Source organism: Cheilinus undulatus, linkage group 15 (genome assembly GCF_018320785.1).
Source record: "Cheilinus undulatus linkage group 15, ASM1832078v1, whole genome shotgun sequence".
Lineage (NCBI taxonomy): Eukaryota > Metazoa > Chordata > Actinopteri > Labriformes > Labridae > Cheilinus > Cheilinus undulatus.
This window is the reverse complement of record NC_054879.1, coordinates 19,525,559-19,539,665: the sequence shown is the minus strand read 5'-3', so window position 1 is coordinate 19,539,665 and position 14,107 is coordinate 19,525,559. Positions and strand designations below refer to the sequence as shown.

At 37.9% G+C, this 14,107-nt stretch overlaps 1 protein-coding gene across 1 annotated transcript; it reads right to left on the bottom strand.

The window, feature by feature from the left end:
• Positions 1-2,595: 2,595 nt before the first annotated feature.
• Positions 2,596-13,031, bottom strand: dbi (diazepam binding inhibitor (GABA receptor modulator, acyl-CoA binding protein)). The gene is made up of 4 exons (XM_041807711.1): positions 12,881-13,031; positions 7,902-8,019; positions 3,553-3,615; positions 2,596-2,908 (listed from the first exon to the last, which is right to left on the bottom strand). Exons 1-4 carry the CDS (start codon positions 12,893-12,895, stop codon positions 2,835-2,837), a joined length of 270 nt encoding a protein of 89 aa, XP_041663645.1. The 5' UTR covers positions 12,896-13,031; the 3' UTR covers positions 2,596-2,834.
• Between the last annotated feature and the right edge of the window lie 1,076 nt (positions 13,032-14,107).

The following is a 14,107-nucleotide window of genomic DNA, read 5'->3' as shown; positions in this document are numbered from 1 at the left end:
ATTTAGAACTATAAGTTGGGAATACATTTGCTCAAATTAGACATGGAAAGTTGCCAATGTACATGTTTAATTTTTGTCTATTCTTGACAATTTATATAATGTAATTTAGACTGAAATATTGCAGACATTATTCTGCAACTGAATCCAAAACTTTGCCTATATATTAGTGCAATCAGGGAACTAGTATTGCAGATCCATGTTTTATTGAGACTTAAATGTTGCCAATGTGTTTCAGCATTTAAGTGAAAAAAAAAGTTGAAAAACTGGATGAAATCATTGCCAAAATATATGTGTACAATCTTATCTGATTTTTCTTCTTCGTATTTGTTTCACTGAGACCAAACCTTTCCAGTGTATTTGTCCCCAAAAGTTCTCGTTGTAAATTTGGAAACTGAGACATAAAAAACTGAAATCTGTCTGGTCTAAAATGGCTTGATAAAGAAAAACATGGACAAAGTTTCAGTCCAAATTGTACAAAGTGTTGTCAGAGTTGTCAGGAGTTAATCTTCAGGTTTTTATCATCAAAATCAAAAAATCCTCTCTAAATCTCATCTGGGACTTGTGTTGTTGTTGCTGTCATATCAGTTTCAGTTCAGGTAGTATCATGTGAGAGTTGATTTTTCTCGTACTGAGACAGTCTTGAAGCGTGTTGCTGTCAGCAGGTTTAAACATGGATTCAGCTGCTCTGAGTCCATTTTCTATGTCCTGTTAATATGTGTATTTAATGCCCTCTGTAACTCTGACTATCTGTGACCCAAGTTTGTACTGATGCTGTTTAATCACCTCCATTAAATCGTGAAATCAAACATCTGACCCAGGAGAATCTACAGTCTGTCTTTGTCAGAGACTTTAATGATCTCATTTATCATTTCTGTTAATTTCTGTCTCTTTAGAGTTCTGGTCAGTTACAGTGATTTTGTATATTCTGTTTTTGTCTCTAAAAGTGCAGAGTACCTGGGAACAAAAGGAATAATGAAAAGTGATTTCATGAAACTTAACTAAAAAAAGTAGCAGACCACTCAGAGGAAGGACCTGCTTCATTCTAATGTCCAGCAAGGGGCAGCACAGGAACACTAATCAAAGAATGATCCAAAGCATCACTCATTTAACCCCAATTGATTTAAACATATTTATAAACTGATTTTTGGACTTAAAAAATAAAATTGATGTTTTGACAGAAATGTTTTGCATATTTGTCACGATGAAATGTTTCAGATCTTCAAACTATTTTTAATATCAGACAAAGATAACCTGAGTAAATCCTAAAGTCAGTTTTTAAATTATGATTTCATTTATTAAAGGAAAAAGCTGGCCAAACCTACCTGGTCTTATGTGAAAAGTCATTGTCCCCTAAACCTAAGAACTGGTTGTTCCATTCTAGGTATTTGTGATAACTGTCAACGAGTCTTTCACATCACTGTGGAGGAATGTTGTCTCACTCTTCTTTGCAGAATAGTTTTAGAAGAAGAGTAAACTGGCTGTCTTTGTCAGGTTGAGGAAGAATTCTTTCACTGTAACTGAACATCAAAATATGTTAGCAACATTAAGAAAACTTAGTGGAACTCCTGCAGACTTAATGAATTTAAAAAGTACACTGACAACATCCGAAAAAGCAAGGGAGTTCAAAATGAAGGCAATTTCCTCTACCCTTTCTAATGACTAAACTAAAAAACTAACTAATAACTAACAAACCATTAGTAAAAACTAACAAACTAAAATGGAATCTAAACTTAATAAAAAATCAAAACAAATAAAAATCCAAATCTATTATAACCTTGGTGCAGATGGTGTATAGTGGTCAGGTCGCACCACATGTGGATAGGCGACCCGGGTTCAAGTCTGGACTGTGGCTCTTTCAGTGCCTGTCATTTCCCACACTGTCCTTTTTATATATCTTATTTATCATATTTGTGGAATTTGAGGAAATTTATTTTCACATTTTTTACTTGAACAACACTAATTTACGGTGCAGCTTTCAGCATTTTGTCTCCTCCCGCTGTGCACCGATATCCTCTGATCAGCTGTTTGGGTCTGCGGGCTTCTACAGGAATAATAACTTCACAACAAGCTAGAAAAAAAGATCATATAAGCGATTTCAACTGGAGTGATGACTATGTGCCATTTACTGTGGATACGAGTGGATATTTGTATGAACCGGAGTACATCGAAGAAAAACTTTCACATATGGAGAGTCAGCAGGCTGAATGAGAGAGAGAGCAGAGAAACTTCAGTTGAAAGTTTTGAGCAGGCGAGATCTGAGCATGAGTTTGCATTTTCCACACCTACACCACCAGGTAACTCAGAATCTCCTGCTCAAAACGTTCACGTTTCTCTGCAAACCCATCTACAGCCACTATGTGCAGGATCTCTCGGAGCTCGTAATAACCACAGGAGCAACTTTCACAGAAATCACTGGAGGCTAATGCCACTACTATAGCCAAGTACTTCATGCAACGCAACTTCAAAATTCTTGAAATATCCCTTTAACGCTGTAACGGAAAAAGAAATAAATGGAGTAGATCTGAGCCAGTACCAGTCATATATGAGTATACAGGGTCTGTTAAAGCAGCCAGAGACGACAGCAGACCAGAGAGGTGTATTAAAGAGGAATGCTTTAATATTGAAATGACAGGACTATGCAGGTAGACTTGTCTAAGATCCCAGAGATGAAAACAGGATGCCATCTCCTTCTGCAGGTAAATCTCTTCATCGCAGTCCAGCTCACAGGCCCTCTAGGTCTGGGTTTCTATGTCGACTGTGTTGCTGTCTTTAAGGACACTCTGCTGGTGGTTTTAAGGCGTCAGGACGGGCAGCGTGTGTTTCTACATTTACAGTTAGATTCCATATTTCTCCTTCAGCTGCTCCACCAGCTTAATGTATTCATTCATGGCGTCCTCTTGGCTCTTTCCTGAAGAAATAAAAAGACAAAATATTCAAGAGTCACTAAAGCCTGCTCCCTTCTTCCTACTGTCCCAAATCAGCCACAGTATCATTCAGTCTATGCTGCTTTTTACATTTGATTATTAATCATAATGACAGAACCATTCGAGGCAGACTTACCACGAGCTACCTGAGGGAGAAACCAGAATATATGGGCATGGAGGAGACAATATTACTCATGGAATCGACCTCTTATTAAGAAAACTCTGGCACAAACAGCACTTCAATACCCACCATCCTACATCATCATAACAACTACTGAATAATAATAAATAAATAATATACAAGACTACTCCATTAGGGCAAAAATCATAATCATAGTTACTTTGATTGCCCAGAATTATGAAGGAATTCATGAGTCTTTGGCCTGACTTTGGCCTCTCTTCATTTACACAGAGGTCAAAACAGAAATAGAGTGACAGACATTTTCTGCATGGATGATTTTACGTGCACGCAGATGGATGGTGTTTTTTGGTTCTACAGCCTGATGTGTCACTGTCACTGCAGAGAGGAAAGGCCAACTCCTACTAATTCAAACTGCTCTGTCTGTTCTCAACAGCAGGAGGAAAGGCTCCCAACGAAGTTTCCTGAGTCAGTAAAAGGGATGTGTACCTTTCTGCTTCTCCCAGGCGTCCCATTTAGCTTTCCCAGTGAAGTCAAACATCCCTGGACGAGCTGCAGGAACACAAAGGAAAGTTCTATTAGTGAGGACACAAGGCTAATGAAACCTCAGCAGAAACATGGTTTACTGAGACGACAGATACAACATCATGACCTGATCACATTCAGGGTTTGCCACACATACTTTATACTAAGATGGTCTCACAGGTATATTTACAGCTACATCAGTTTATCTATCTACCTTTTCAACATGGATTTGTATATGTAACCATCTGCATGCATGGCAGAGGTACACACTTTAGAGCCACTCTAAAAATACAAACAAAAAGAGGACTGGCTTAAAAAGAGGACATTTTTGAGATCATGAACTATTTTTTTAGCTATTAACTTACAGGAAAAAACATTCAATTTTAAAGAGTAGCTATATAAAGCTGAAAATGTATGGGGAAAAACCTCACTTTTTTCAAATTTGAAAGTCATAAATTTATGGACACCAAAAACTAGAAGTTTGGGGTTATAAAGTGTAAAATATGTGATTGTGTTAAAGAGAATCATACCAGATCTTCTCCTGCAGTTGAGATGCTAATCAAACAATCCTGACTGGGACTGATAAATAATGAAATATTAGTGATTTAGGCCAGAATCGTCAGATTACCACTCTGAAGAGACATGAATGAAACTGAAGCAGTTTAGAAGAAAACACACTGACAATATCCTGACGACTCTGATACAACAGTCTTAGAGTTTATGTTCCAGTATAACAATAATAATAATTATTATTATTATAATTATTTTATCTCTCCCACATACACTCCTGCTGTTAAAAGACTGCACTTCACTATTATCACTATCAAATCTATTAAAACTGGCTTAGATGAAGCAAAATAATGTCTGCAATGTTGCCTGGAAATAACAGACAGGGATTTTTTCTGTGACTCATATGGGGAGGATATGGAAGGACTCATAGATTGGATCCCTGGCTTGATTAAGTTCTGTGCTGACAATAACATTGCATGTAGACAGAGCCGGTGCTTCCCCAATAACAAACCCTGAGTTACCAGTGATTTAAAATCTCTGCTGAACCGGTGGTGTGGACACATTTGCAGGGTCAAAAACAAAAAAAACAAAAAACATTATATGGAAATGAATGATTGCAGCTTATGGTGGAAACTGCAATAACAAGAAAGGTCAGTAGGTGGCAATAGTACTCCACCTCACAACAATATGGTACTAACACATGTACAGGGCTGTAGTTAACTTGTTTTGCTCATAGCACTGGTGCTACAGAGGTCGACAATCTTGTAGCACAGAACAAATAACCTGTAGCACGATATATAAAATGATTCTTACATCTTTAAAACCAACATGTAACCAAAATATATGTGTAGTGAGTGAATGTACTGGAAATATAAAACCAAAAACAGCCTAAAATAGCTCTTAATTAATGTCTAACAAAAAAAACAGCCCATCATTGTTAAGAATTTTAGGGTGCAGCAGAGAGACGCTGATGGTTCATCTCCACATTCAGAAAACAAAACAATCAAACTGCAGGAAGCTGACTAACTTCATAGAAGTGTTGGTGCTTGAAGGTGGTTAGAGCTAAACTGACACGCCAGATGAATGCATTTCACACATCCATCTGGGAAAGCTTCAATAGGAAACATTTCAGATAAGGCAGAGGCTTTGAAAAAAACTTGGAGGGTGATTGGATGAACGTTCTGTCTATCACATCTCTACGGGCCAATCAGAGCAACAAAACACGTGACGTAGCCGCTATCGAACTGCGGGTGCGCAGCCACTGAGGAATAACGCGAAACATGGCGACTATAGACATGTAAGTACTCCACTTTTGTCGTTTTTGAAAAAAGAACAACTCACTGCTGTTCTTTGTTCTTCTTTTAACAAAGAAATGTTGTCAAGTTCTGATAAAACTGGTGCTTTAGCAGCATCCACACTAATCTCTTCCTCCATAACTGGACCAGCTTTTGCTGCTGCTTGTTAACGTCAAGACTCTGCTGTGCCTGAAAGTACTGCCTCGCTGATTGGTCCTGTTACTTTCTAACCGGGCCAAAACAGTTCAGATGGGAGCTTTGCAAGATGGATTCGCCAGTGAAAAACAAGGAAACGGGCGTATCCATCTGCTTTGCAAGGTTAGATTAGAGCAGTATGATTTGGAAATCAGACTTTGAGATAGATCAGACAGAGGAGCAAATGAGCTCCATTCATGCTGCTATTTGCTGCTGTAATCCTTTAATCATTCATTTTTTTTACTTTAGGCAGGACCAACAGACAGCTGAAGTCTTTTTCTGTGTTCATCCTATTTACTTAAACTTTAATGTGTTCTAGAGACTGAAGTATGTGTCTGTGTTCATCCTTAAACTGTGTTTCAAGGACTGAAGTCTTTGGTCTATTTTTATATTGGTATTGATATTGGCTAAATTTAATATCTAAACATCGCCATATTGTATAAACCCCAATATTGCTAATCCTTGTCAAACTAAGAAACAGAATAAAGTACAAGTTTTATGTTCTTATGTGGGCCTCTAATGGATTTCTTGCAGGCCAATTCAAAAGGACCAAGGGCCACAGTTGCTCACGGGCCATAGTTTGGACACCCCTTATATATTTACTGACACTCAGAGTAATAGGAAACTATTCCTAACATTATCAGACATTCATTGAACACTGTTAAGACTCTGGTCCATATTGTACTATCACACTGGGTTCTGATGTTTATAGAGCTAATGTAAATTAATAAATCCCTTTTTTACGGTGTAATCATAACATCAGAACTATTGGAGTTAAATGGCGACTAAAACACAAAATCTATCACAAAAACATGTCTTTACCCCAATAATAAACCTAAAATTTATGTGGGCTGTATTGATCTACTCCTCCATGCTCCTGTCACTCTCTCTCATCTCTCCATCACACTGCTGTCTGTCTGTGTCATATAGGACCTGTATGCTAAATTCAGATGTGTATGTGCTTGTTAACCAAACAGCAGCAGCTACAATATTAGTGATGGGGAAATGTATCGTTTTGTACATTAACCTTTGATCAGAAGTAAGCGCAGTAAGCGCTCTGTCATCTCACTCACAGCAAACTCACTGACCGTCTGTGCGCAATTGGAGAGGACGAGGAGAACAGAGAAGTAAGCTAGCAGACACTTGTTTTTAGCATCATCTAGCCTACGTGCCCTAATAAAAAACTTGGGATTAAAGCCTGCACTGCATATCCCTGAGCCTGCCTCAGTAGCACTTTTTTCCCACTAGTTGAATATACTAGCTTTCTCGAGCACAAACTGCAGGAGCAAGCACCTGCTTATCTTAACTTCTTACACCAGCTACCAAAGGCTTGCTGTCTTTTCCTATCTCTTCTCTTCTATCCATGCCCAGTGCCATTTATTTTTCAATCCTTTATCAAATAGGAGGGCATCTTCCCCAGGATTCATGAATTTACACTCCATCCTACTCTCCTTCAATGTGATGTCTCTCTACTCAGGTATCTATGCAGCATAGGACTCAGTTGTCACACATTTTTCCAAGACCCGCCCCATTTTACTTCTGATTGGCTAATAATGCTTGTTTGAGAGCAGGAGAGTTGTGCTCCTCTCATATCATTGGCAGACGAACTCATAAACTCAAGAGTGATGGTGATGATATCAAGAGGTTTGTTTTAAATATAAGACTTTTTTTTTCCACAGCCAAACGCCGCACGCTGGAAATCTGGCACAGTGCCTGAATACTTTAAGCCCTGCTTTTAACATCTTTAAGTCTTTGCTGTGCACCTTTTATAAGACTGTAGTGGCCGGTGCTGTTTTCTTTGGGGTGGTTTGCTGGGGGAGTCAGCTCGTTCAGCAGGTAAGAACAAACTGGTAAAAAAAAGCAGGCCCAATCATCAGGACCCAGCACGACAAAATTGAGCTGGTGGCTGAGGTGCAAATGCGCACTAAACTGAACTCAATAATAAACAACCCGTCACACCCACTTCATGCTCCTGAGGTGATTCGACAGAGTCCCTTCAGTTACAGGCTGATCCCCCCCAACTGAACGCTATTGGAAGTCTTTTCTTATAAAATCACCACTCAGTAATACCAAGGTTAATGGCTGAAATCTGTTTTAGGGCAATCAAACTTATACTAAAGTGTATTTATGTGTGTTTCTGTGATGATGGACTGTCAGAATGTTTTGCTGCTGTAACAAAGCAATTTCCTGCAAAGGATTAATAAAGTATCTATCTAAATTGTGTGGTCATGCAGTTGTTAAACAACCGTAACGTCAGAAAAGAAACACTGTTCCAGCTGCAGTGATGTATTGTAGCTGCAGTGTTGGTCTCACTGGTGTTGACGTCTCCTACGGTGGCCTGTTTGAACAGAGAATAAACCTGTAGCATCTCCTCATCAGACGGCTTTGCCTTCAGAGTCTTCACCTCCTCTGCTGCTTTGTCAAACTGGGACTGAAGATGAGAGGGAGAATAAATTCAGGAAAAAACACTTGCAAGGTTTTCTTTGGCATTAAAAGACATTCAATACAGATAGAAGCAAAAAAGGGATGTACAATATTGGACCTTTGTGAAATGTGCGATATGTCAGCATTCATAAATTCAATTAGCCAATATCACTGATAAAAATATACTTTAGACTTTAAACTTGAGTCTCTAAAAAAGGACTAAATACAAATGAAGAAAAAGACTGAAGAAAAATACTTCAGCTGGCATAGGTCTGTGGGTCCTGAGTAAAATTTCATTTTTGTATGTACAGCCGATAACAGTTGAAAAAAATGCAGATAATTACACCTGACATTTAGAGCCAATACAAGCCAATACTTACAGCTGATATACACTGATATAGATTAATATCTAAAGCTGACACAGACTGATATTTACAGCTGATATAGATTGATATCTATCAGCAAACTTTGAGTATCTGAATACTCTGTCTTTATCTCATTAACCTGACCAAAGGTTGTTACATACTACACCTTCTGTTTGTCTAAAATGATTAGCATACTGAACTTTACAACAAATGTTTGACACTCACTGATTTAAGGCATAGCTTTAACACAACTGCAGATAACCCTGAAACCTTTAGTTTTAAAAGGTTCAGAGTTCACTAAAGATCTCTTGACACAGCACAGGGTTTCATCATGACATAAGGGCTTATGCCTCTTTATGCACAGACTAACATAAACTGTTTGAGTGGGGTCAAAAGTGGAAATGAAAACACAGTTTATACTGAAAAGAGGCCAAAAACAAAACGTTCTTTGTTTCACTGTGACTGGCCCTCTTAACACAGATCAAATGCCCCGAGCTGTACTAGTCTGTGCCAAGTGGGCCAGAGGACAGAAATACACTAGAAGTCTTAAACTTCTAATACATGGTAACTTCTGATTCTTAATGATCAAAAATTGCTGGCAAACTCAGTGTGGATGAGTTTTCCTGCCATTTTTATTCTTGAAACAGAAATCCTTAAAACAAACGCTGCGATGACAGACTTTATCAAAAGCCCCCTCTGTCCCCGAACTGCCCTGAATTTTAGCCGTCCCGAAGTGAACCCACATTGTCCCACAAAGAGTAGCTTCTCTAATGCTGCTGTGATGTTTGTGCAGAGCTCAGTCTTTCTTGTGTGGATAATGTTTCAGGCTTCAGATTTTTGGATACAAGAGTACAGCATCACAACAAAAAAACTAGGGCTGAATGATTTGGGAAAATAACCTTTGTGTATTTTTTTCCCTAAACATTGCACTTTAATATGCAATTATTTTCTAAGTTCCTCATCTTATGTATTTCTCAACAAATAAGCAATAAATCATAAATTATAACAAACACAATATTTGGTAGATTAAACTAAGGCTGAACAGTTTTGAATGAACATCTAATTGCAATCTCATTTTTAATAAGATAGACTTGAAAAACTGCATGGAGTGTAGAGCCTTATATTGCTGCTTCAAAAAATATAACTATATTAAAAACATTTCAGGTCAAAGAAATATTGCACCTTCTGTGATTTGAAAATTGCCGTAGGACATATTGCAATTTAATTTAAATTCTGAGTATTTGCACAACACTACTCAAAGCAGAGTGGAATTATTGTTATTTATATAGCATTACCTCTACAATTATTTCATATACTATAAATTTTGATGTATAAGACAAGCTTTTTATTCAGGATGCATGATAACAGATATACAATATTTAAAAATAAATTTCAACTGTCTTACAGACACCGATTCTGATATTTAAGTGTAGTTCAGAACTAAAACTTGAGTTCTTCAGACTTTAAAGTTTACAGAATGATGATGAATAAATAGCTCAGAGTTTCCCATTAATTACTATGGCGCTATGGTCTAATTTTCCCACACTTAAGTAACATTTCCTATAGCCAATGCTGTACGCACACAAGAGGTTTCATGCTGTGTATGCAGCTGACGGTGACAGCGCCGATGAACGCTGTGCTCTGTGTGTGAGCTAAAGACACAAAAACTAGACAAGACTTTGAATGATTCATAGATGAACACAGAGCTTTTCTGCACTTCTTCCTCATTTAATGCTGCAGGATCAGCTAATGAAAGCATGCTGCCCCTGTATGCACACACTTCTGCTCTGTGGCATGTGGTTGTGAATTAATTATTATTTCTGTAATATCCTTTTCTTAAATTATAAAACACCAGCGTGTGATTATATCAGTTGGGCTTCAATCAGGTGCATCACTTTACAAGAATTATAGTTTAATATTGATAATTAGGCAACATAAAACATGATCAAAACTCCCTTCACCCACAAACCTGTTTTCTGATGAAGAGAGAAAGGCAGTTGGTTGTAGGTGTGAAGCAATAGCTGAACAAAAGTCAGTGATTGTTGGTCTCTGTAAGAAATCGTTACCTCATAGCATAAATGCCTAAGTCATTTTCGGGCCAAATTGTGACATCTGCCTAACTCTACTCTTTTAAAGCTGATGATTCATTATGCCTTACTGTCTTTATCCTCAGCCAATCATAGTTCTTGTTCCAGTCCATAATCACTATATGCCTAAGTCATCTATTAATTATTATCTATTTAGTCACTTTTGTTATCTAGTCCTTGTTGTGTCTTTTTTTAAGAAACTTGTTCACACATTTGGTAGAACTTATTGTTACAGTAAAATAAAAAAATCCAATTTGTTTGCAAAAAATATGTGTTTTCTTTTTTACCAAAAACCTTGAAATACAACTTAGACATTATGCTATGAGCCTAAAAATATTTTATATTCTGCCAGGAACATGAGTTAAGGAATGCGTCATAGAAACTCAGTTAATTTAATTTGATTTTGAGAATTATATTAAACAAAGAGGGATAAACAGTGTTAATCCCTGTAGATTTTGAATTTATCCCAGAAATTAAATCACATATTATTCAAACAGGTTATCTATTAGCCTTCATTTTTGGCTAGAAAACATTAAAACAACTTCCAGCATGAATTAGGTAAAAAAGGCTAAAAGAAATAAAGGGTGTGTGACACAGAGTTATCTGGTGGAAATAAGCCTTTGTTAAAATCAGATATGGTCATGCGACCTCCTGCAATTTTGAAGATTTTTATTCTTTTTAATAAAAAGATGAGTCAGTGTTTTATTACAGACATAAAACTTAACATCCACTTAAGAAAGGGTTAAAAGCTCTTTGATGTTGACAAAAGGACATTTATTTGTATATTTTTGAGAATCAGGAATTTGGAGTTAAAGGTCATTTTTTTAACGTTTTGGGAATTTTTATAGAATTTTTAGGTCATTGATTCTGACGTTTGGATGTTTTCATCATTTTCATGGGATTTTGTGTGTGTGTGTGTGTGTGTGCGTGCATGCGTGGGGGGGGGGGGGGTGTGTGTTTGGAGATGAACATTTTTCCAAGAATACGCTGTCCAAAAACCAGCCTGATGTTTTCACTGATCAGACCCTCCTTACCCCAAAAATTAGGAAAAGGTCAAAATGCTTTCCAAACAAAAGCTCAGGTCTCAGGAGGCTAAAAAAAAAAGTACAAAATTAAGGTAGGATTTTTAGTAGACTGTTCTAAAAGAAATGGCACTTGAATGATTGCATGATATGTCAAGCATACCATCTCTGCTGCTGCTGCCGCAAAAAAAAATTTAATCTGGTATTTTAACACAAATTTCAGGTCAAAGAAATATTGCACCTTTTGTGATCTGAAAATTGCAGCAGGCCATTAATTGCGATTTAATCTAATTTTTGATTAATTGCCCAGACCCAGTAAATATTGGACTCTCAACACTGTTGTATTTATACCAGTTTGAGTATTTACTGCTTCATACTACAGCAGTATGTACTGACATCAACAGTCAACATCCTTCAATTACCACCTCAGTAGACATTTCCATGGTAACAGGAGACCCCACAAATCAGAGATATCACTAGGATTGTGGGTATTGTAGTATTTTTGACTGAGATCATAAATATGCTGTTTTCCTTAAAACGAGGTTGATATCTTACAAACTTTGGTCTTCTACAGGAGCATATATCATTGTTTTTGCTCTCAGGTAGCTCATAGTCAGTCTAACTTTGATATTTCTGATAATATGGTTTATACTTCAATCAGCTAGAAAAAATGAATGGGATTTTTACATCCAGAACCACACTGTTGAGCTCTATTTGGGGGGTTGAAAATATGGTCACCCAGAAGTTAAGATTTTAACCCTTTTTTGTTATTTCGATTATTCAAATTACTTAACAACAGATGTGTCGGTTTAAAATGAGTGGTACTGATAACAATACAAAATCTAAACAGTCTTCATTCACAGTACCAGAGAAATGTTCCCACAGAAACACTGAAACATGGGTGCTTTCTCTCAGGCTGTCATATCATTTAGGTGTCAAGCTCAAAAGACCAGCGTTTGTTTGGACATCAATTTTACTAAAATAATAGCAGTAATCAGCAGGACTCTTGTCTTCAACATCTGTTATAACCGTGGACGTCAGTCATCAGCTTACACGGCACTAAATGAACCGTTACACCAGCTGTAGGTGAAAGGTTAGCTCTGATCTGAATACTACCACCATTAAACACTGACTGTCCTACCACCTACCTCACTATCATGATTTAAAGAAGACCCGAAAGGCTCCATCTACACGATATCATCTCTTTTAATAAACCAGAGTGTTTATAATATTATTATCTTTTCTTTAGTGTCCATGTGCTCTCTTTAACAACCAACCTAGACTAGCTGTCACTAGCCAACCTTTCTATAACTTCCACGCCTGTTTCACGGCACTAAACAACAACAAACCGATTTTTACATTTCATAATAAAGTCCTGCTTTCTCCCCACTCACCTTGAGATCAGCCATGTTTAGTTTCTGGTCTTTTTCCAAAGCTGGGAGCTCTCTGCGGGCTACCTGTTAGCTGGACGGGGAAGAAGAAGGGGCGAAGTCCGCTCTCCCTCCCATGATGCAGCCACAGTGGAGCGGTGGGCAGACACACCCACACCGCAACACTATTGGCAGATCAAAAAGACTGTCAATAATAGTGGCTTTTCATTGGTTGGCGTGATAGTGGTAACCAATCACGTCTCCACAACTGAGAAATGTCATTTCCTTTAAAAAATGAACTGTAGTTACTCTCTTCATTCATGATTTATCGTTTTCATTGCGTCACTTATTACATTGATCTTTAGACCTGTATTTGTTTTGTTATAATGTGTTTGGACCCTATGCCGCCTTGGTCAACCGAGGTTATTTTGTTATTTTATTATTATCATTTTTAGATTTCTGTTATGGCATCATCTTGATTTATTTTTCATTTCTGGTTAACCACCCTTTACCATCCTCATTCAATTATATAACGATACCATGTAATTTTGTTTTGTTTTGATCAAATTCACACATCCACACATATGATGAAACCACATATTGTCCGTACAATGGACACACATTAAACAAACGGGGCGGGGGAGCTGATCTTCAGTTGTACCTATCCGCCTCCAATGGCTTTAGAACCTATCTGCCTGCTGGTCTCCTAAAGAAATAGTACCTATCAGGCTTGCTTACAATAGCTTAAATGCCTATGCAGGCTGGTGTCCAATAGCTTTGGGCACATATATGCAGGATGGCCTTCAATAGCTTTAGTCCCTAATTGCAGGGTGGCCCCCAATAGCAATAGTACCTATCTGCAGGCTGTGCTCCAACAGTGTAGTCTCAATCTGCAGGCTGGTCTTCAAAAGTTTTAGTGCCTGTCTGCCTGCTGGCCTCCCTTATCAATAGTACCTATCTGCAAGCTGGCCTCCAATAGCAACAGTACCTGTCTGCAGGCTCACTTCTAATGGCAAAAGTACCTACACAGGCTGGCCTCTAATAGCAACAGTATCTATCTGCAGGCTGGCCTCCAGTGGCTTTAATACCTTCCTGTATGCCTGTCTGATAGTAATAGTACCTTTTTGCAGGCTTGCCTCCTATAGCTTTAGTACCTATCTGCAGGCTTGTAGGCAGCCACTTGAAGATCATGGAAACAGAACCTCTCTTTTTCTGTGGCAGGCACTGCCACCCAGTGAAACTGATGAGCAT